This window comes from Suillus subaureus, assembly GCF_016647635.1.
Source record: "Suillus subaureus strain MN1 chromosome Unknown BJ212scaffold_2, whole genome shotgun sequence".
Lineage (NCBI taxonomy): Eukaryota > Fungi > Basidiomycota > Agaricomycetes > Boletales > Suillaceae > Suillus > Suillus subaureus.
Window position 1 is genome coordinate 1,294,372 of NW_024538558.1, and position 20,205 is coordinate 1,314,576.

Here is a 20,205-nt window from a genome sequence, read left to right on the forward strand (position 1 = left end):
TGAGGTCACATCACCATGTGTTCTTGCTGTTAGCAACAATAAGTTCCAAGTTATTATTCAAGCATGCTTGAAAATCTCGAGAGTCGGCCTGAGTTAGCGGGGGGGTATCAGATATCATGCAGGCTGGCCGATAGTCTGGCGATAGAGGCCGATAGAGGTGGAACGAACGTTGAGATGATGCAGTAAAGGGAATATATCCGTCTGATACCATTGTTTAGGAAGCCAATGAAAAGCGATGGATTTGCGAAATAGTTTGACGGTCCTGGAATATGATCGAGTCTGAGAAACGTGATGCCTTCGATACAAGATTAAACACAGGCCTCGTTAGGTAGCCACGCAGTGCTATGAGCGGCGAGGTGAGGCGCCCGAAAGTGTTGGCGGCATTACTAGCACTGACAATCTTGCTAAGTACTAGGTGAGGGTCCAAAGCCATCGTCACCGCCCATGATAAGATCTATAATCAAAGGTCGCCTGAACGTGATGGATAAGGAAGAGTACTGGTTTCTCGACGCTGGCTGGAGTTTTTGTGTCTGAGCTGGAAGATAGAGGTGGACCCTTTTGATTTCATTTGATGTGACTTGCTGTGCCACTATCACCGCAACTGTGGAACGTGTTGTCGGTGAACCGGGTAACAGATGGCTGATTGTGTTCGGTAGCTGAGTACCTCTGCATACCCAGAGCTTCTTGACATATGATGGGCATTTCGAACTTGCAGAGCATTCAGCATTATTGTGGTCCTCCTGCCGATGAGCGCGGATGTACGTATTGTACCTGTACCCTGTGTCCGAAGAGCTAAGCATGTACCAAAAATACCTGATGGCCGAAAGTACTGCGGCCTGATCACGATTTCTTTTATGTGCCAATCACTCTTTCTTATCAATGGTAATGACCCGGTAAAGTTGTCTCGGTGCTCCACCTGAGTGAATAGAAACAATATTGTTCTGCATGCACCTGTAGAAAAAAAATAGAACGTCGGGAATTCATAGGAAGCGCCTTTCAGCAGCGCCTGTACCGATTCCATCCCCACGGGTGAGTATTTTCTCTAGTTTGATCAAAGTTTCTGATTTTTGAAACTCGCGCTGGCTGAGCGCTTTGCTGTCAATGTCAATACTACCGATCAACCGTCTCAAGGAACTCACCAGTTCCCGTTCCATTTCTGAACCAAAAGAGCTGCCGTGAACTCCTTCAAGGTTAATTATCACTGCCTTGTATTTGATGAACTGTGGACATCTTAGACGTGTGCTATTTCTGCAGCCACGAGCAGAGTCCAGACTCCCATCATCGCTACACCTCAGCAAGTGGACACGGTCGCGTCCTGTATGCCAAAAATGCACGGCGTACTTCACAGGAAAGTGATCTTGATACTGTACAAGCTGTGGCCTCTGGGCTAGTAATGGAAAGTGTGGAAAGAAAGTGCCAAAAATGGCACTTACCAAATAACGCGTAAACAACCGTCCCTGCTCCGTTGTCATTCCTTGCCCGTTCCACGATACGGTCACGGTACACGTAAAGGCTCACAGCTGCTGCTGCGCCTTCGTCAGGCCAATATTTGCGCATAGGCACACTCGAATTCAAATGGATGACGCGCACAGGGTATTGAAAAATATATGGGGTTTCCCCTCTTTTAGGTTGTCCCAAGCAGAGGTCAATTCTCACGTCACACGTGAAACTCAGACACTGATACTCTGCATAGGTCATTAAGCGCCTGATCGTAGACGATGAGAATGCACTCGTTCTATATCCCACGGGAGGTGATGCGACCCTTTTTTTTCGAAGACCAGTCGTTGTTAATACCTATCACTTAGGGGGGAAAAGTCTCACCTATCAGGTTCCAGCACTATGCCTTCCAGTAACATAGTTACATTTCCTGAGTGTGACACCACTGACATTATCACAGGGGCTGACTCTAGTGATATCTCCTCTCATTGCTCTGATGAAGGATCAGGTCGATGCCCTAGTCGATCGTGGAGTGAAAGCTGCAAACCTGGACAGCACCTTGAGTGCAGGACGATCAGCCTGGGTCAAAGAAGAGGTTGTCTCGGGGCGTCTAAAACTACTTTATGTGGCTCCTGAAAGGTTCACATTCAAGCATGATTCATGCGTCACGCTGACCATCTCTTCTAGGCTGAACAATGAAGGATTTGTTACGATGATGAGCCACGTTAAAATATCATTGCTAGCCATCGACGAGTCGCATTGTATCTCACAGGTGTGTTGGTATGGATAACTTGCACGACATTATCATTCATGAATGAGTTGTAGTGGGGTGCAAGCTTTCGTCCAGAGTATCTAAAGGTAAGTGTGCCGTGCACCTGTTCTGCTTTGTACTCACGCGTGTGTAGATTGCGCGTTTTGCAGAAGAAATGGATGTAGAGCGTGTCCTTTGTTTGACGGCAACTGCTACTCCAAATGTAGCAGAAGACATCTGTAAATCATTCTTCATTGATACCGAGAAAGGCGTGTTTCGCACCCCAGTGTACCGGCCAAAGTAAGTGCTCTCGCGTTGCCATTGTCCCCACTAATCATAGTTCTGAATGCTAGTCTAGCTTTGCAAGTTCAAGTCGCAAGCACTCTAGATCAAAAACTTGATACTCTTATTCCTTTCTTGAAGTCTCGAACTGGACCTGCAATCGTATATGTGACCCTGCAGAGGCACGCACAAGAGGTTGCCGATCGTCTTCGCCCTCATGGAATGAAACCAATGGTGTATCATGCCGGATTGGGCGGCGACGAGCGTACGCGTGTCCAACAGCAATTTATGGAATCAGATAAAGGTATAGTTTGTGCTACCATTGCTTTTGGTATGGGAATCGATAAGGGTGAGTTGTTTGTTCATTTCAAATTTCGGTGCCAGTCCTTGACTGGTCCAAGCCAACATCCGCCAGGTGGTTCACCTGTTTATGCCAAAGACTCTGGAGAACTATAGTCAGGAAGTTGGCAGAGCAGGACGCGACGGTTTACCGTCCACGTGCTTGATGTTCCTTTCTGCGCCAGATATCCCTGTTTTGGAGGGATTTTGTCGCGGCGATACGTGCAGCAAGAGGAGCATCCACTTATGGCTCCAGGAAGTAGCGCTCAAAGCACCTGATAGGGATGGCACGTTGAGCTTCAACCATTACCAACAATCCAGAGAGTAAGCAATCGAGTCTCTTCTGAACGGCGATTTCTCATCTTGTCGTGCTTGCAGGTATGATATTCGCGTACGAAAATATTTTGTTTGTCAATTTGCATCGTCACTCACTTTTTGCAGCCTAACGTCCTGGGCTTATGTTATGCACAACTCGAGCTCGACTACAATTACATCCGTGCTGTGACACCATTATACTCTCAGTATGATATATCGTCGTGCACAGCCGACGGCTGGCAGAAAGTAATTGGTGATAACTCCGAGGCGGCAAAGACAATTAAAATGTATTGGAGCCCCCGCAGTTTGGCTTATCAGGTATGCCTTGGTAAGTGCCGTGGTTTTTCCCCCTAACGAACTGCCACAGATCGATGTAGTCGTTGCGGCTCAGAAGTCAGGCCAGGATCGCGGAGATCTCGCGAGAAAAATAAGTGATTGGGAGCTCAGCGGTATGGGATCCTTTGCTGCAACATTTCTTGGTGCTAACTTATATCTTTGTTATCTAGGTTGGGCTAATGTGAAGGCTTCACAAGTTAGAGCAGTAAGTATATTCGATCAATCCAGCAATTTGTCGACTGAAAGATCGCTGCAGCGATATAAGATACTCAATCCTCTTCCGAAGGAAAAGGAAGAAATAGTCAATGTCGCCGAGATGATGTACAACCGCATGCTTGATAAAGAGGAGGAGGCTATAGTCAAGCTCCGACGGGTGATTAATTTCGCTACCAATGACGAATGTGAGTCTACAATGCTTTTTGAGCCATATCGGTTGCCTATGTCCGGAGTATAGGTATAGCACAGGGTCTTGCTTCATATTTCGGGGATGATGCGGCCATTCCTTCTGCCTTGTGCGGATCGTGCAGCTTTTGTCAAACGGGCGAAGGCATAACTTTCGAGTCAGGGACTGCCACTCGGCCTGATCCCATTAAGATCAAGGCTATTCTGAACGCATGTCCCGAACGCGACGATCCTCGCCTCCTCGCGCGCATGGCATTCGGCATTACCTCTCCCAGATTGACAGCGGGAAAGTGGTCTACCAGTCATCCGCTGTTCGGAAGTATGGTAGAAGTTGATTTTAATGTTCTGGTAGAAGCGTTCGACAAAGAATGCGCAAAAGCAGAATACGCGAAGGCTGACCCTACCGTGACGCCAGCAAACAACAAGCGTCCCGTGTCGCAGTCGGCTTCTTACGGCTCCTGCAGCCGCGGAGGATCGAACGGAGGAAGAGGAGGCGCTACCAAGAGAGCACGAAGGGGCTGAATATTCACGGGGTTGAACAGACAAACTAAATTACAATCACTGTACTATAATCTGATTACGTAATCAAGCACTTCGGTTCATTGAACATTAGGGACCGCGACGTTGCGATATCATCACAGACGATCATTTCTAACATCACAGACCGAACACCGAGCCGGCTACTGCTATGTCTGCTGCAACGCCTGCAGCCTCGTCCTCTGGAGGTGTTTCTCCAGTTAACGCCAGTGCGCCCGATGTCACCCAGAACGTAAGCTCAATCGACCGTCTGGTACTGGAGTATCTTCGCTCTCGAGGACACAAGGATGCAGAAAGGGCTCTTAACGAATCACTTGAAAGTGGGGGCGTAGATGAGTCTGGGAAGACAGTATCTGCTGAGGACCTTATCAAAACTCTTGCTGTTTATGCACAAAAGCCATCGCGCCCGGGGGACAATGTATTGAAGGAAAGTGCAAACGTTCTACAGGAACTCACGGCGATGGGAAATCCGCCGAGTATACAGAACTTGATTGCCAGCCTTGGGACTGTTGGTGCAGAAGAGATACTGTCTGTTGATCCAACGGACAAGGAGGAAGGATTCCGAGAGCTCGAAGCATGGGTTGAAGGTTCACTTGACATGTACAAGGTACTCTGAGAGCATCCATCTGCAATAGATGTAGGTTAATTTGGTCAAATAGCCCGAATTTCGACCTATCCTGTTTCCCATATTTTGCCATTTTCATCTGGATCTTGTCCAGCGAGGATTCAAGGAGGCTGGTATGTCTAGCAAGTCTTCTACTGCATACGTTCGACCGACATTTCTACATTTACTAGCACTGCGCTTCTACGGGACGTATTCGCCGTCTTTAGCCCCGATGCATCACGCTACTCTACATCATCTATCGACTCTCCTGCTTCCCTCACATGTTCAGAATGATGACGATGCACAACGCTTCAAGAATGAAAAATATGTCATCAGAATGAGTCGGTCAGGTTTCAGCTTGCTGGTGGGATGGCTGACAGAAGGAGTTGGAGGTGAAGCCTCTGGCGCAGGGGATGGCTTCTCCGGCGAGAAAGGAAAAAGAGGCCGAGCAGCAATAATGCGAGTGGTGAACAACCATCTTCGCTTTGACGGTAAAGTTCTTGGCCTTTCAAGCAATGTATATGAGCTCAAACTTAGGCTAGTAACTTCCGCGAGTGCTACAGCAGTTTCGCCAAATGCATGGGAAGAATCGACTGGCCTGTTATCGCAACTCATTCCACAAACAAGCGCTTCTGCCACTCCTAACCCTCACGCATTCAATGCCTCCAAAGGCGAATTAAAACTTGGCCCTGCCCCTATCTCTGAAGAGTTGCGCGCGGAGACTGAACGCGTCATACGCGAACAATCTGTACTGGATCGCGATCCCAATGCTCAATATGATTTGCAATTCCTGAGGCCCCCAGCTATCCCGGGAGTTATCTCACCCACTGAATCAGACATGCTTCCGTATCCCCAGTCATTTAAAACGGTTGATGTTCAAAGAGAGGTCGAGAAAGTACGGGATGCAAGGAAACGCATACGACTTGAGCCCTCTGCACTAAGTTCTGTTGATATGAACTCGGTGCAAGGAGGCGCTGCCCGTGCGCGTGGCTTGCCTAGCATTTGCGCATATACGCTACATGATGTTGGAGAAGGGTAAGTATCTGAAACAGATTAAGCGCGTCCCCTAACGAGATATTTTGAGCAGTGCGCCGTGTTGCACCTTCTCACCTGACTTGACTCTGATGGCGGCCGGCTTTTCTGAGAGCTACATTCGTCTATGGAGCTTGAAGAACGAAAAACTCAAGGGACTACGCAATGACTTCTCTCTGAGTTCAGTGAAGGATTGTGAGTCTCTTAAGTTGGATGAGTGACAACGGTGATGTTTATCCGAACGCTAGCTGGATCATTGTCAAAAATACAGCAAAAAGAAGGAAATACAACCCGAAAGCTTGTCGGCCACAGCGGTCCTGTGTATTCTTTGTCTTTCGATCCATTGGGAGGATCAGCAGCGCCCCCAAGATACCTTCTTTCTGCTTCAGCAGATGCAACTACACGGCTTTGGTCCCTCGACACAATGACGAATGTCGTTGCTTTTCGTGGCCACCAAAACCCTGTATGGGACGTTCAGTGGAGTCCTATGGGCATCTATTTTGCAACAGCAAGCCGTGATCGAACTGCCAGGTTATGGTCAACAGACCGTACGTCGTGTTTGAGAATCTATGCAGGGCATTTGAATGACGTGGACGTGAGTGATCTCGCAGAAGATAAGTTTTATATAACTAATTTGATGTCTGCTGTTTCAAGTGTGTCCGGTTCCATCCTAATTCGCTATACCTCGCTACGGGTTCCAGTGATTGGACTGCGCGACTTTGGGATGTTCAACGCGGTGCTTGCGTTCGCGTTTTCATCGGCCATCAGGGGAGTCTCTCGACATTAGCTATTAGTCCAGATGGGCGATATCTCGCCAGCGCAGGCGAGGACCTCGCGATCAATCTTTGGGATCTCGGCTCTGGACGTCGTATCAAAAAAATGACTGGGCATACAGCATCTGTATACTCTCTCTCGTTCAGTGCCGAGTCATCCATGCTTGTTAGTGGAGGTGCAGACTGGACAGTACGTTGCTGGGACGTGAGGGGAGCTGGTGGGCCCGGTAAATCACGGGAGAGTGGCGTCACTGAATCTCCTATCACACGGACGATCGACGACGAAAACAATGAAACGTTCGTTCCATGCAACATAGCCCACACCATTGATATTGACATTACCATCAGATCTGACCTTCTCGCGACGTTCCCTACCAAACGAACCCCCATCACCAATGTGCACTTCACCCCCCGTAATTTATGCTTGGTGGCAGGTAATTTCCTCGCACCTGACTCACGATAATTGATTTGCTACTCTTGTTTTTGTACGTTCATGATTGTTCATGTTGATGTGGAGTAATTCGTATATTCACGTTAAATCCAACCATGATAGTCAACTTCCTGCAGCCATTCGTGCCAACACGGTTTAAAATCACTCAGCCAGTTGTCTACTTCATGTTCATGCTACTTAATCCAGGTCTTGATAAACTGCAGCTGTCCACCCCCGATTTCCCATCCAACTGTTATCACCACTTTCTTTTGATCCTTGCTGTAGCAGACGTACTTAAGGAATTGCTTGATAATCCTCATGTCATTGGGGGATGTTTCTATACGTCTCCTCCACCTTGACCATATTTGCGCCATGGCCATTCTGACTTCCGGCAGTAGGGGGTTGTTGCGCCCTCTCCGTTCCTGCGTGAGCGGTCTTCATCATCGTCCCCCATAGTGCCAGATGTGCCTTCAGTACTGGTCGATCCCTGACTACTTTCGATAGAATCTTCATTTTCCTTGTCGTGCTGTCATAGCGTAAGCGATCAAACGAGACATTGCAATTTCATTGTGACATTACCTTATTATTTGCCCTTTCTATCTCGAGGTAGTTCAATTGTATCATGTACTTCTGTGAAAGTTGCTCATCTTCGTGAGCAAACCGAGAGGACAATGGTTCCTCGAACTCCTCGGAAGGCTCTGCTGTCAGCGGGCGGGGCACGCGTGTGCGGCGGAGTGTCTTGGACGAATGCATTGATGAATACAATCCAGTTTTGGTCTTCGTTCACCCGCAAGTTCTCGTATATATACAGTGATTTGGTGGCTCAAAGGCTCGCTTCGTCGTGTGCTTGGGCGCCTTTGGAAAGAAAGGACCAGCTTGAAAGACATTCAAAGGGGGATCATAACTACGATGAATACGGCAGGTACGCGGTGATCTTTGGTCGTGGAACGGAGGTCGTGGTCGTGGCGAATGTTGACTAGTTGATCTTGTCAATGGGCCCAAAGCATCTTTTAGTCGTATTGCACCAATAATGAGTCACGTGAACGTGCAGTAGTAATAGCCCTTTCAGCCGAGGCCTCACCGTGACCCCACTGCACGCCAGACGCACGCAACTACGAACTCTAACGGTTCTCACTCACAGAAGTTTGTCTGGCATCATTATGAGTTGAATTTGGTTTGATCCCGCAATCTGCAGATACACATAATGGATAATGATGCCGTGATGGAAGGTAGCAGCTCCTTCGTACAGGTAGCGCCGCGGCTGCCTAGTACCGAGAGTGAATATACTTCCTCTTTGATGCGTACGTACAGTGATTCACCAAGTATTTGATTGCGCTCAAGTGTGATGTTTTTGACTTCTCCTTTGGTGAATAGCCAATGTCCTCCCGCCTGCCCGCGAGTTTCGAGATATCCAAGTCAAGGTGCATATTCGTCGACCTGAAAAGGACTCATGGGCATATCTCGGTCGTGCTTTAGTGTCACAGGAAATCGTAGGCCAGTCCTCTCGTGTCGGTGAGCATCGTTTCATTCGCAGGATTACGTTCGATCTCTAATCATATCCCCATACAGTTGTACGCTCGTTGACATCTAGCAAGGTGCTGGTCGCATTCGGAGAGGTAGCAATGACTTTACTTTAACATTGTAATAAAGCTAAGTAACTTGGCACAGGTGTCCGAGCTCCAGGCCGAAAAACGCGGCAACTTCGTTGTCGTCGGCTGCGTGGAGGGTTCTCGGGTTATCTCGTGGTCTTTGAACGTGATTGGCTGTCCTCCTTGATCGTGTCATACCAAGCTCATACCGAATTTCAGGCTGTGAACAATACCGAAACGCTTCGCCTGCTTGCAAGCATTGAACTAGCATGCTATCGTTGCAGGCTCGCCGTGGTTGATCCACGAACCCATACCAAGTCTCGTCGGCGCATTGAGCGTGTCATTAAAGAGGATAGGCGCAGGAGACATAGGCGTCGTAAGGACCAGGATGCAATGATCGACGCATTCCAACAACACCATCTTGGCAATGACGTGCCAGAATCATGAACGCAGTTCACTTCTTGACAATGGATTAGACAGAGTAACGGCGTGTTGACCAACGACCATACACTGCGCAACCTTGAAGGTGCGCAGTAACATGCACATTGTACTCTAGACACTACCTCCTGACAACTTCTTATTCTGGTGGCCTGAATTTGAGCATGTACTATTTAGACAAAACTGATGTGTTTGTTTACCACATATATGTTGGCAACTTGGCATTAATATTCATCCCATCAAACACCTGTCCCAAGATACGCACAATGTGCTTGTCTGTTCTCACCAAAATTTCCAGCACAAGTTGGGTACAGGTATCAAATCTTGTATTGCATGGCCTCCGGTGACGACGTCCCGAAGGAAAAAATATCACGAATGCGAAGGGAGTGGATGCCGAGCGTAGTGCCGGGCATAAATAAGTAGTCTAAATAACGATTGTAACGAAGCGCCTGAAAAGCAATAGAAATAGAAGACAAGACGCCTCACGAAAGAAACTGTCCACAACATGTCGAAGGAGACAAGAGTGCACACTGACAACATAAATTGTGCATCATGAATGAGGTGGCAAAGGAGAGTGTGATGAAGTGGGTGCAAATGCACTACTAGCATACGCTAGATCGCTCGGACCCGAATAATTAGAGTGTGATGACATTGGTCTTGGCACAGACTCAGGTTGCTTGGTAATGGGTCGCCGATACTCTGAATACTGCGGCGGAAGTTCTACGACGCCATTATCGTCCGGCACAACATCCTCCACATCAGTATGCAAGATGAACCGAGTGGAGGGTTTGTATGCTGTTTGGCCAGCCATTGCAGCTTTTCGTCTGCCAGCAGATGACATAGATGAACCTCCAGCATCCCCATACCCAGCGAAGCTGTCTGACTTAGATATCTGGCGCGAATGCATTGTCTGACTAAATGGTGTGTGAGGGTCGTTGAGCGCAACACTGCCAGTGGATGAATTGGTTAGGTGTGATTGGGTCGCGGGGTGAATGGGTGGAGCAAGGTGGCTAACAGAGTCTGCCTGGTATGGGAATGGGTAAATTGGTGGAACATGACCATATTGGCTCCCTTCATGATCGAGATCCGTAGATGGGAGTCGACGTGAATGGCGTTGCGAAGAAGATATGACGTACGGGGAGCGAGACGCTCTTCGTTTGCGCAACAGGAACATGCCGAGCGAGACCAACGCAGCGAGGGCTACTACGCAGCCAATCACTGCACTGGCGATAGTAGCAGTATTACTGCTTGATGAATTGGACGTCGGCAAAACGCCAGCTGACGTGGATGCTGTGGTGGATGCTGTGGTGGATGAAGGCACAGATGCAGTTGACGATGGTGAGTTGGAGCTGAGGCACGTGGCATTGTTCGAAAGTGCCACCGTCTCGAGGTCAGAGCTACCACCTTGCCTACCCTGAGAATCTGTCATCACAAATACGAGGGTCGTCCCTGCGTTAACATCCGCAACCCAAGTATAACTGGAGCCAGTCGGAGGGTAAAGTATGAGAGACTCTCCACCAGGAATAAGTGTCTATGGAAAGCTAAGTACGTCTATCATCATGATAGAGTCGATGGTGATCTTACCGTAATAGTAATGGGTTGGACGGCATTGTCATAACCATCAAAGATATACCCGCTACGGAAATGGTAGGTCAAAGTCACAAAAGGTAGGCCGATCAAACTTACTTGCATTGCTGGAGTGATGTTGGCAAATTAAACGTGAAATCCACAGATGGACCTGTAGTGTTGCAGTTGTTCTTGGCAACAGGATTACCGACCTTTAAGACGGGTGACGTTCCACCTGAGCCAAATGCAGTGGCATCAGACATAGTGAGTAGAAACTGTGTTCCATTCCAAAATGGTAATTGCGATATTGTATATGAGCCTTTACCATTGCTGAAGGCCGATGGTGGTACTGATATATTCCGCGGTACTTCGAAAACCTAGAAGGCGTGAGATTAATGCGTGATCGAAACGCATGATAGCGCCGACGAACGGGGGTCAAGAGGATTTCAAACGGTGCTTGACCACCTGACGATCGAGACCAAGTTCAGCAGGAGTATATAAAATATGTTAGATGCTTGCTTACCGGTCCATGAAACAGAAAGATCGTCGCATTGAGTTGGAGTCCCAACCGTTACACTGAATGCGTGCACTGCTGAGAAAAAAGAAATTATGCACGTAAACGAGCGAAGGTGGGGTGAGTTTCGCATGCTCGAAAAATGAAGAAAGGGGTAAAGCAAGACACGGACGCAGTCCCAGCCAAGGAATATCTCGAAACACTGACAGAATTTGTGCAGAGGGGAGTAAAGTGCAGAATACTAGGCCCACATAATGCCGACCTCATGTCAATTAGTCGCTTATGTCAGCCTAGGCATTGACAGTAAGTGCTAGTACGGCACAACCATGAGAAAAAATCGAAACGAGCATACTGCAGACTAGCTCGTTGTCTTGAGAAGCTTGATTGACATCACATATCGCCATACATCCTACAAGCGCTTGAGAACACTATATATATAGCACAGTGAATCCTAAATCTCAAAATCATTTTTAAGAGCAAATGGGTGCTAATATTTCACAATGGACACAGAAGTGATTGGACTGCTTGGATGCAAGGCAGCGGCGCACTGCTTTAGTATGATATTCAGTTGTCATCCTGCACGGGCACTTGAATGGTAACTTCTGATTCGTGGTCTCCAAATTGTTTATATGACGGCGCGTTCCTGTGGCTACGAGGTCCATCATTTTATGGGGGTACTGGTTACCAGCCTTGAGCGGTGTTGAAAACCAGGAGACATCGATAAATGACGTGCGTCATAAGTTGTCTGCCGTGTGCAGTACTTGAGCATGGAAGCGGGAAATTTGATTCGGAGGGAGGACGACTAAGCACAGCTCAATGTCCCCTCCGTATCGCCTGCCGAAACATTGATACAAGTTGTGATACGACCAGGAAATATTTTGGGAAACCGTGACCACAGTGTATTGATTATGTGCGTTATATCTGGTCGAATTCCTGATAAGACTCCAGCAGGCAAAATATGCACATCCTACAACAGTCAGGCTAGAACCTGTGAAGGCGGGCTACAATGCAGTGGCACAGTTTCCGAAGAGTTTCTTGTACTCCATGCGATTCACAGGGAGCATAGGCCTGGGGTCCGAACCATGTACCCAAAGCTTGGGTTTGCCACGGTTGGTGCATCAGGGTCCAGGCGGCTAATGATTGGTGATACCTGAGAATTCAGAATGACACAGATAAAGGTATTCAAACAGACCTCAAAAATTGAACACAGTCGCTTCTGATAGTTGATCGTTGAAAATTTTCATTTCAACTGCCTTCTCTGCGAGCTGTAAGGCTGAAGAAATTACTTTTGTTGTGTCGCATTGTACGATAGAGAACCTGCTGCGAGCTCCAGAGCGTGAGAGGAGGTGGATATCTCACGGAAATTCAATGCGGCAGCCGTCACGCATCAACGCGTCGATCGCGACAACGACGGATGGAGTCCACGTGAGGATTAACTTCTAAAATCAATCGCCGCACCAACACACGGCAATCGCCGAAGTCCAAATCTTGTGCTAAGTGGTAAGCTGCTCGCCGTCCTCAGCGTCAAGAAAGCCCGTCCTCAAGGTGAGTATGCTCGTCCATTGCATGTTCTGCTATGCGTAGGCCTACATTTGCTGCATATGATCTATTGGAGAAAATGATGCAAACAGGCAGGTGGAAAAGCTGGATTCGACCATATGCTGTCAGATGTACTATGAATCTACACGTATCCAAATCGCAAAGCCAATGCGCTGACAATATAATTTTTACTCTAGACTAAGCCATGGGTTTCGCGCACAACAACGGTCCGTACCTCACCGAAAATGTTCTTTCGACGCGTCCGATCTGACATTATGTGTGCACAGTACTTCACTCCAACCATTTCCGCAAAGACTGGCAGCGCCGGGTACGCACCTGGTTCGATCAGCCCGGTCGCAAACTCCGCAGACGCAATGCCCGCAAGGTCAAGGCTGCCGCCCTTGGTGTCCGCCCACTCACTCTCCTCCGCCCCGCCGTTCGTGCCCAGACCGTCCGCTACAACCGTAAGGTCCGCGAGGGCCGCGGTTTCACCCTTGCTGAGCTGAAGGAGGTTGGTATCAACCGCAAAGAAGCACTTGGTGTTGGTATCGTCGTTGACCACAGGAGGAGGAACTTGAGCGAGGAGGGGAAGAAACTGAATGTCGAGCGGTTGAAGGCCTATAAAGCCAAGCTGATCGTTTTCCCTCGGAATGCTAAGAAGCCCAAGAAGGGTGACTCGACTGTGTGTGGTGGCTCGCCCTTGGAATGTTGGATTGGTGTTGATTTTTGCTTAACAGGGTGCCGATCTCGAGGCTGAGATCACACGCACGCACCTTCCTCTTCCTGCACCTTACGTTCACGAAGCACCCCGTAAAATCACAGACAACGAACGATCATTTGAGGCTTTCAAGACCCTCCGCGTTGCACGAGCTGATGCTCGGTATGAGGGTGTACGCAAAATCCGGGCTGCCAAGGTTTGTTGTTCACCGGCTGTCGTGATTTTACTGAACGAATTTAATCTTTGCAGAAGGAGGAGGAGGAGGCAAACAAGAAGAAGTAGTTTTGTCTTCTTTATGTCTTACTACACTACATCATGCTTCCTGGTTACCTTTTATATGCTCTTAAAAGCCGGGTGCGACAAGTCGTACCTAGGGTATCACATGCGTTACGTATACTCATGGACACGACTGTTTTGCAATGCATCGAAATCGCAAGCAACTTCAATGTTTCGACCACACGTTCTATCTATGTTGTCATGATGTATCAAAATGTGAAGATGCCGCAGGTATCTGATTACGGTTGGATCTAGTAATGCCTCTGTCGAAGAGTCCCATGCGCTTATCGCACCTTCTTCTCCATCGCCTCCCGAATCTCGCGATCGGCGACCATACCCACGATCTTTGCTTGATCCGCCACACCTTTGAGCACGTCCAGCACTTCTCCATTCCCACTAATAAATCCGAATTCGGCATACACAAGGTCTTGTTCCTTGGTGAATTCCTTTACCAGGACGCTGGCCTCGCGCAAGTTGTGTCGTGGGAGACGCGGGAAGAGGTGATGAGTCACCTGGAGATGCAATCCACCATGCATGAATGAAAGGTGAGGGGGACATATAACGTCTGTTGTAGTTCGAAGCTGACGGTGCGGGAATGATTCCACCGGCCCCAAATCCTCCGTAGACATGGAGAAATGTGATAAAACGATCTGTGGCCAAATTAATGAACGGGAAATACGTCGAGATAGTCACATGCCTGGACATGGAGAGGACTCGTGACGACATGTGAAACCATAAGATATGTGATGGCTCTACTCCATGATCCACATCCCTTCAGGACTGCTCCAAACCAGCACCAGAAGAAGAGCACGCCGATAACTTCGAGCCACCAGGACCACCGGCCACCTCTCGCTCTTCGATGATCGAAGGCTTTGCGCCACAAGAATGTATATGCATTGGCATATAGATTGAAGCGGCCAAAACCAAGCAATATGTAGAAGAGCTTATGTTGAAAGGAGACTAAGAAAGCGGAAACTCGATTGAAGACCATGGTTCGCTTGTAGTACGACGACCATAACGAGTTGAAAAACGCGGTTGAGATTGCGAGGAATGGTAGATGCTCGATATCAGGATCACTATCAAGGTTGTTGTTTCAGATGTCTACACAACAGCCATCGAACTTACTGCGAAGGGTGATTCGTGACCACTGAGCAAGTATCAGTAGTTGGACCATAATATGTTGGAAATCGAAGCCTCACAATGATGCACGTTATGATTCTTGAAGATACAACAGGTGTTGAGCGAGTGAACGTGGGAAAAGTAAGTGAACTTACGTCAACCCACCAACCGACACTCAAACCACCGATGAAATCAGCTAATAAAATAGCAATGAGGCGATCTTTGGTCCAATCATGAGTGACACCCATGTGTCCTAAATCGTGGACGGTGAATACGAGCTGGTGCCATAGAAGGCCGAGGCACACAGCACTTGTAATGAGCCAGTCATGGGAGTAAGCTACTGCGGATGATGCAGCGAGGAGAAGATAGCGCACGATCTCTGGGCCATAACCAGTGATGTAACGCGTGTTATAAAGACCGGCATCGATGATACGACTATGCAACGCCTTGTAAGCAGCAGAATGCCGAGCTTGGTCTTTCAAGGAAAGTGTTGTTGGAGGGGGAACCAAATGAGATAGAGTGGGACCTGAAGTCTCAAGGAGGCAAGAGTCACGTTCGACCAGGAGAATCTCGGAGGAGATATTCGAAGGTGGTAGTGGAGTGGCTTCATTATGCCATGCGGTTTTTCCATCACAAGTCAATTTCCGGACCCAACCAGTCATGATCGGGGGTACAAGAGGTTCCCAAATACCGCTCGATGTTTCGACTGTGCCAATGACATAAGACTTTAATTTTGCAAGAGTCTGGTCACAGTGATACGCGTCTATCTCGTCAGTGGCGTCGCGTCCTACGAAATGAAGAATTGCGAGGGAGCCACCTGGATGGGCGTTTAACCAAGCTTGGGGGATGCGCAGCAACTGGTTATTGTAGACGACTAGTGTTTCGCCTGCAAGAATGCGGACTGCGACTTCCTCTCTGGTCCATTCCTTCTTTGTTGCACCCATAGCAGCAGGTTGCTGCAAGGTGACGGAAGTAGATGAGGAGCTGCTTTCAAAATTTGACCGTAAGTGACTGAAAGCGGATAACACATTACACCGAACAAAGTTGGCAAGTATAAATAAGGCGAACATAGCCTTGGGTGACAGCATCGTTCCCGTCGACGTCCACAATCGCTCACCTTCGTTATTACGGACGACGAGCAGCATTATCATTAAATATTCTTCTTTGAAGTAAATAACGCTTAGCCCGGGCGTATCAACAGGTGAACACGGACGACATGGCAAGTTCACATTTGTTGAGTACTTCCAATAATCCAGCTAGCAAGCATATACCATCAAGAGGACCAACCCAACCGCCCAAACATAGAGCCCGCCACAGATCTCATTCAGACCCCTTCTCAGACCCAGTTTACCCATCAAAGCCTGTTCCCCGCCTTCCCCCGGAACTCCCGCCTAAATATCCCCAATACAACAGGATGGCTCCATCTCCAGCCAAATCTCTCCCACATCGCGATAATACAATCGTAGAGGCTGTTAGGGACACTGTTCAGGTCAGAGGTGCGGATCAGTCTTCACGCACAAGAATGGGAAGAAGTCAAACGTATGTCCTTGATAAGTCTCATCCGTTTTTCTCACTGACGCCAATCTTTTCACTTATCAGTGCCCAGGGAAATACCCCACCACGTCCCACATATACTGGTCGTCGTTCATTATCCCAGGACTCCGTCCTTCACACAGCAAATGCCCTTGATAAGGCTAAGGGCAAGGCACGAGGCAAGAAAGGCTCCATGCATGCAGACGTCATAGACAGACTTGATTTTACTGGCGTCGGTCCCAGTGCGTTCTTATTCGGCCCCTTAAATTACCGTTTATTCATTTATATCCAGTGTTCCATCATGATGGTCCATTTGACGCTTGTGCTCCGTCTCGTAACCGCCATCGAACTAAAGCGCCTATGCTTGCCTGGGGCAGCGGAGGGGCAGACGTGGCGCTATCCAATGAATCCCCCTACCCCTCACCTGACGCTTACAAGGGTGCCTTTTCTACTACCTACCATCCCCCAAAGAAGAAAGTCGATGCTATTGCAGAAGCCTGGGGCATCCATGAGCCAGAACCGTACGAGGAATTTTTTGCAGGCGGGGGCACTGGCAGACGTGATGGTGATACTCCGTCTAATTCAATATACGCCGGGAGGGAGGGTCACGGGTCACGGAGCGGCACGCCGCGACACTCCCTGGGTAAGCGCTCCAAGGACGGGCGTGACCTCCGTGATGTCTATAGGGAGTACCTCGACGACGACATGAAACAGATGCAAGCCCGCGACCGGGAGCGTGGCGGTGAGAGAGAAGGAAGACGCACCAAACGCGCTGGTATCCCGCCCCCGCAGCCTATTCTTGTGCCAGAAGCCCAGAATACTGATTATGACAGTGCACCGGGTTCTCCGTCACTGCCAGGAGTACCCAAACGCACCAAATCATTGATGCAGCGCATTCGCAAAATGCGTGACTCCCCAAATGTACCCGTGGTTTTTGATGAGACTGTCGAGCCTCCTTCTCCCAATCCGGATACCTACCAACCATCGCGGCCCACACATCGATCACAAAATTCGTTTCTTGGGCGCTTCTCCAACGGTCCCAATGGTCCCGGTCGTCCAAACACTTCACCTCCTTCAGATGAAACATATGTGTACGTCGATGATCCGCGCAGGGACAAACGACTACCTGCCACTCCTTATGCTCCAGCGACAACTCGCACACCGTCCGCCGAAGACAGACGCGGATACTTTGATGGCGCACCCAGTTCTCCGCCATTGGGCGGCCTTGGGCGAAAAACTAGTTTATTAAAGAAGGTGAAGGACGTGGTCAGGGGCCCCAAATGAGCCTAGTTCTCGATTCCTAGACGTATTCGAGTATGATTCTTCACTCGTCCGCTAGCCATACGTATGTCTTGTTGAGACTACCCTTCTAGTTGTTGTTTTTTCTTGCAGTTTTACAGCCATGATCGCTGTTCTGTTTCTCTTCTCTCGTCCAAAGCCTGGACGAGATATTCCTAGCAATCGGTTTTGTGTTTTCCCCCTTCGTTTTCGACGCTCCTGACCCCATGCTTGTATCCATTACGGTGTTTGTAAAAATCTACATATACTCGCGAGACGGTTTATCTACTCTGCATTTTTCTACCATACTTCCTGTTGTAAGAGTATGCAGTGGCAGCCAATACCCTGAGGCAATTTTGTCAAGCGCTTTTCGCAGGCGCATACACACATGTCCCGATCAATTCTGCAGGATCGTTGGTTCTCAAGTGTGTTCACGGTAGTCTTCTGTGGAAAAGTGTAGATAGAAGATCACACAGTACCGTACCCCTTGATCACAGCTACAATATGAACAGCTCGTCTATAATTTTAGATATCTTCTTCATGATCTGACGTTGATACCCGCCTGCCTCAAAGCTAATTTGACTTCCTGTATTCCAACTTCCTCCCGATGGAATATCCCAGCGGCAAGAGCAGCTTCCACGCCCGTCTCAATAAACGCGCTCACAAAATGTTCCTTGGTGCCTGCCCCACTACTCGCAACAACAGGAATAGTCACTGCGCGCTTCACGAGCCCGATCAAGTCGTGGTCAAAGCCGAGGCCTGTTCCATCGCGGTCGATGCTATTTAAAAGGATCTCGCCGGTTCCAAGGATCTGTGCACCTTGTGCAAGTTGCACAACTGACACAGGGCGAGTCTCACGACCACCTGACACGGTACATTGGTACCACCAAGCTTTGCCCCGCTCATATTCGGGACCATCCAGTCGACCATACACAAGCTCGTCCTTGTAGGGGCCGCCATATGTGGCGGGATCGACGTATACTCTTTTGGGGTCTATTGAAACGACGACGGCTTGAGAGCCGTATACCTTCGAAATAGTTTCGATGGCGCTGCTGCCGTCCAATATACCGCCCGCTGAGCGAACTTTCTCGACAGCATAGACTGCTTCAGAACCGATGCTGACCTTGTCAGCGCCGACTCGGAAATATGCACCAGCGACCTCGACAGCAGAGCGTTTCGTGCCATCAGGGTCGACTGTATCTTTGATACCCCCTCCGATGGTGAGCGGGACGAATACACACTCTGCTGCTGCCCGCACAACTGCGAGCATTGGCTGATCCTGGAGGGGGGAGTGACGGAAGGAAGTGATATTAAGGAGGCACAGCTCATCTGCACCTGACTCGAAGTAGCGGGCTGCTAGTGCGACAGGCTTTCCAAGGTTGCGGACGGCGCCGGCAGTTTTGACAGCAGTGGCGTTTAATAGTGGCGTTGATGTGAGAGACTTCTCGCGGACGTCATACTGATCCCCTTTAGTCACGATAAGATCGCCTTCATCGTTCGCACGAACATCCATGCAAGCGATGATGCGTCTAGTGAAGCCGTGTTTCGGTTTAGGAGGGCGTGGAATCCGAGGTGATGGTTCGGCTGGTATGCGACCTGCCAAAGACTGCTTTATCCAAGCGTCGATAACAGTGAGTCCAGCAACACTGGATTTTTCGGGATGGAATTGAGCACCAAATACATTGCCTTTTCGAACGGTGGATATAAACACTTCCTGCCCGTATTGGGTAGTTGAATGCGCCCACATGGCAGCCTCGGGATTGCCTTCTGGGTCATATTTGGCACGATACGAGTGGACGAAATAGTAGTGATCTGAAGAAGAAACACCTTCTGAGGATAAAGTGTCGGGGTCTATGGGTTCAGCGGTATTCCAGCCCATGTGAGGAACTGGTTTAGTGGTATCATCGAATCGTTCTATTTGACAGGGTATAAGACCTAGGCCAAGCGTTGATGGGGATTCTGCAGATGATGCAAAGAGGACCTGCATCCCAATACATATACCGAAGTACGGCTTGCCAGATTGAATGTAGTCATAGAGGGGTTCGAGTAGACCACGCTCTGTCAAACACTCGATCGCAGTGTGGAAAGCACCCTGCCCTGGAAATACGAGGATCTGCATGGAGATGAATCAAGGTCAGATGGGCATAGTGAGGTAGTGACATACAGATGCTTTGTGGAAGTCGTCTGGACTGGATATCCACGAGAAATCATAACCAAGTTTCTTGATTGAATTAGCCAGGCTCTGGACGTTACCTGCACCATGGTCAAGGAGAAAGAGTGCCATGGTTTACGAGCTTAAGCTTGACTCGATCATGAAATGTGACTCGCGAGTTGCCATATCAGGATGATCAAAAATTTGCAGTAATGATGAAACAAGCGCCCGATATTGTAAATATA

General features: G+C 48.8%; 8 protein-coding genes across 8 annotated transcripts; 5 read left to right on the forward strand and 3 right to left on the reverse strand.

Annotated features, from left to right (window-relative positions):
- Positions 1 to 1,473: 1,473 nt before the first annotated feature.
- Positions 1,474 to 4,469, forward strand: BJ212DRAFT_1316587 (ATP-dependent DNA helicase). The gene is made up of 15 exons (XM_041334212.1): positions 1,474 to 1,644; positions 1,694 to 1,751; positions 1,806 to 1,849; positions 1,898 to 2,076; positions 2,125 to 2,209; positions 2,263 to 2,295; positions 2,343 to 2,488; positions 2,542 to 2,819; positions 2,872 to 3,133; positions 3,188 to 3,200; positions 3,251 to 3,442; positions 3,492 to 3,573; positions 3,631 to 3,665; positions 3,717 to 3,861; positions 3,915 to 4,469. Exons 1-15 carry the CDS (start codon positions 1,576 to 1,578, stop codon positions 4,382 to 4,384), a joined length of 2,091 nt encoding a protein of 696 aa, XP_041199113.1. The 5' UTR covers positions 1,474 to 1,575; the 3' UTR covers positions 4,385 to 4,469.
- Positions 4,470 to 4,550: 81 nt separating this feature from the next.
- Positions 4,551 to 7,271, forward strand: BJ212DRAFT_1258506 (TFIID and SAGA subunit; the record flags this gene model as incomplete). The annotated part of the gene is made up of 8 exons (XM_041329943.1): positions 4,551 to 5,006; positions 5,059 to 5,137; positions 5,195 to 5,494; positions 5,546 to 6,038; positions 6,091 to 6,230; positions 6,284 to 6,630; positions 6,690 to 7,105; positions 7,157 to 7,271. 8 exons carry the CDS (start codon positions 4,551 to 4,553, stop codon positions 7,269 to 7,271), a joined length of 2,346 nt encoding a protein of 781 aa, XP_041199114.1.
- A 1,171-nt stretch (positions 7,272 to 8,442) lies between these two features.
- On the forward strand, positions 8,443 to 9,274 carry BJ212DRAFT_1475232 (uncharacterized protein; the record flags this gene model as incomplete). The annotated part of the gene is made up of 5 exons (XM_041339210.1): positions 8,443 to 8,539; positions 8,613 to 8,750; positions 8,808 to 8,854; positions 8,907 to 8,993; positions 9,047 to 9,274. 5 exons carry the CDS (start codon positions 8,443 to 8,445, stop codon positions 9,272 to 9,274), a joined length of 597 nt encoding a protein of 198 aa, XP_041199115.1.
- Positions 9,275 to 9,815: 541 nt separating this feature from the next.
- On the reverse strand, positions 9,816 to 11,723 carry BJ212DRAFT_1510159 (uncharacterized protein; the record flags this gene model as incomplete). The annotated part of the gene is made up of 5 exons (XM_041341639.1): positions 11,355 to 11,723; positions 11,262 to 11,296; positions 10,952 to 11,208; positions 10,850 to 10,901; positions 9,816 to 10,796 (listed from the first exon to the last, which is right to left on the reverse strand). Exons 1-5 carry the CDS (start codon positions 11,476 to 11,478, stop codon positions 9,816 to 9,818), a joined length of 1,449 nt encoding a protein of 482 aa, XP_041199116.1. The 5' UTR covers positions 11,479 to 11,723.
- A 1,366-nt stretch (positions 11,724 to 13,089) lies between these two features.
- Positions 13,090 to 13,884, forward strand: BJ212DRAFT_1295200 (ribosomal protein L13e; the record flags this gene model as incomplete). The annotated part of the gene is made up of 4 exons (XM_041332297.1): positions 13,090 to 13,111; positions 13,172 to 13,566; positions 13,622 to 13,798; positions 13,852 to 13,884. 4 exons carry the CDS (start codon positions 13,090 to 13,092, stop codon positions 13,882 to 13,884), a joined length of 627 nt encoding a protein of 208 aa, XP_041199117.1.
- Positions 13,885 to 14,162: 278 nt separating this feature from the next.
- Positions 14,163 to 15,941, reverse strand: BJ212DRAFT_1260039 (fatty acid desaturase-domain-containing protein; the record flags this gene model as incomplete). The annotated part of the gene is made up of 5 exons (XM_041330082.1): positions 14,163 to 14,528; positions 14,558 to 14,954; positions 15,004 to 15,025; positions 15,078 to 15,096; positions 15,153 to 15,941. The coding sequence occupies 5 exons, from the start codon at positions 15,939 to 15,941 to the stop codon at positions 14,163 to 14,165; spliced, it is 1,593 nt and encodes a 530-aa protein (XP_041199118.1).
- A 470-nt stretch (positions 15,942 to 16,411) lies between these two features.
- Positions 16,412 to 17,814, forward strand: BJ212DRAFT_1258431 (Pal1 cell morphology protein-domain-containing protein; the record flags this gene model as incomplete). Its single annotated transcript, XM_041329937.1, has 3 exons — positions 16,412 to 16,536; positions 16,597 to 16,772; positions 16,823 to 17,814. 3 exons carry the CDS (start codon positions 16,412 to 16,414, stop codon positions 17,812 to 17,814), a joined length of 1,293 nt encoding a protein of 430 aa, XP_041199119.1.
- A 532-nt stretch (positions 17,815 to 18,346) lies between these two features.
- Positions 18,347 to 20,092, reverse strand: BJ212DRAFT_1443902 (imidazoleglycerol phosphate synthase; the record flags this gene model as incomplete). Its single annotated transcript, XM_041337891.1, has 2 exons — positions 18,347 to 19,921; positions 19,973 to 20,092. 2 exons carry the CDS (start codon positions 20,090 to 20,092, stop codon positions 18,347 to 18,349), a joined length of 1,695 nt encoding a protein of 564 aa, XP_041199120.1.
- Between the last annotated feature and the right edge of the window lie 113 nt (positions 20,093 to 20,205).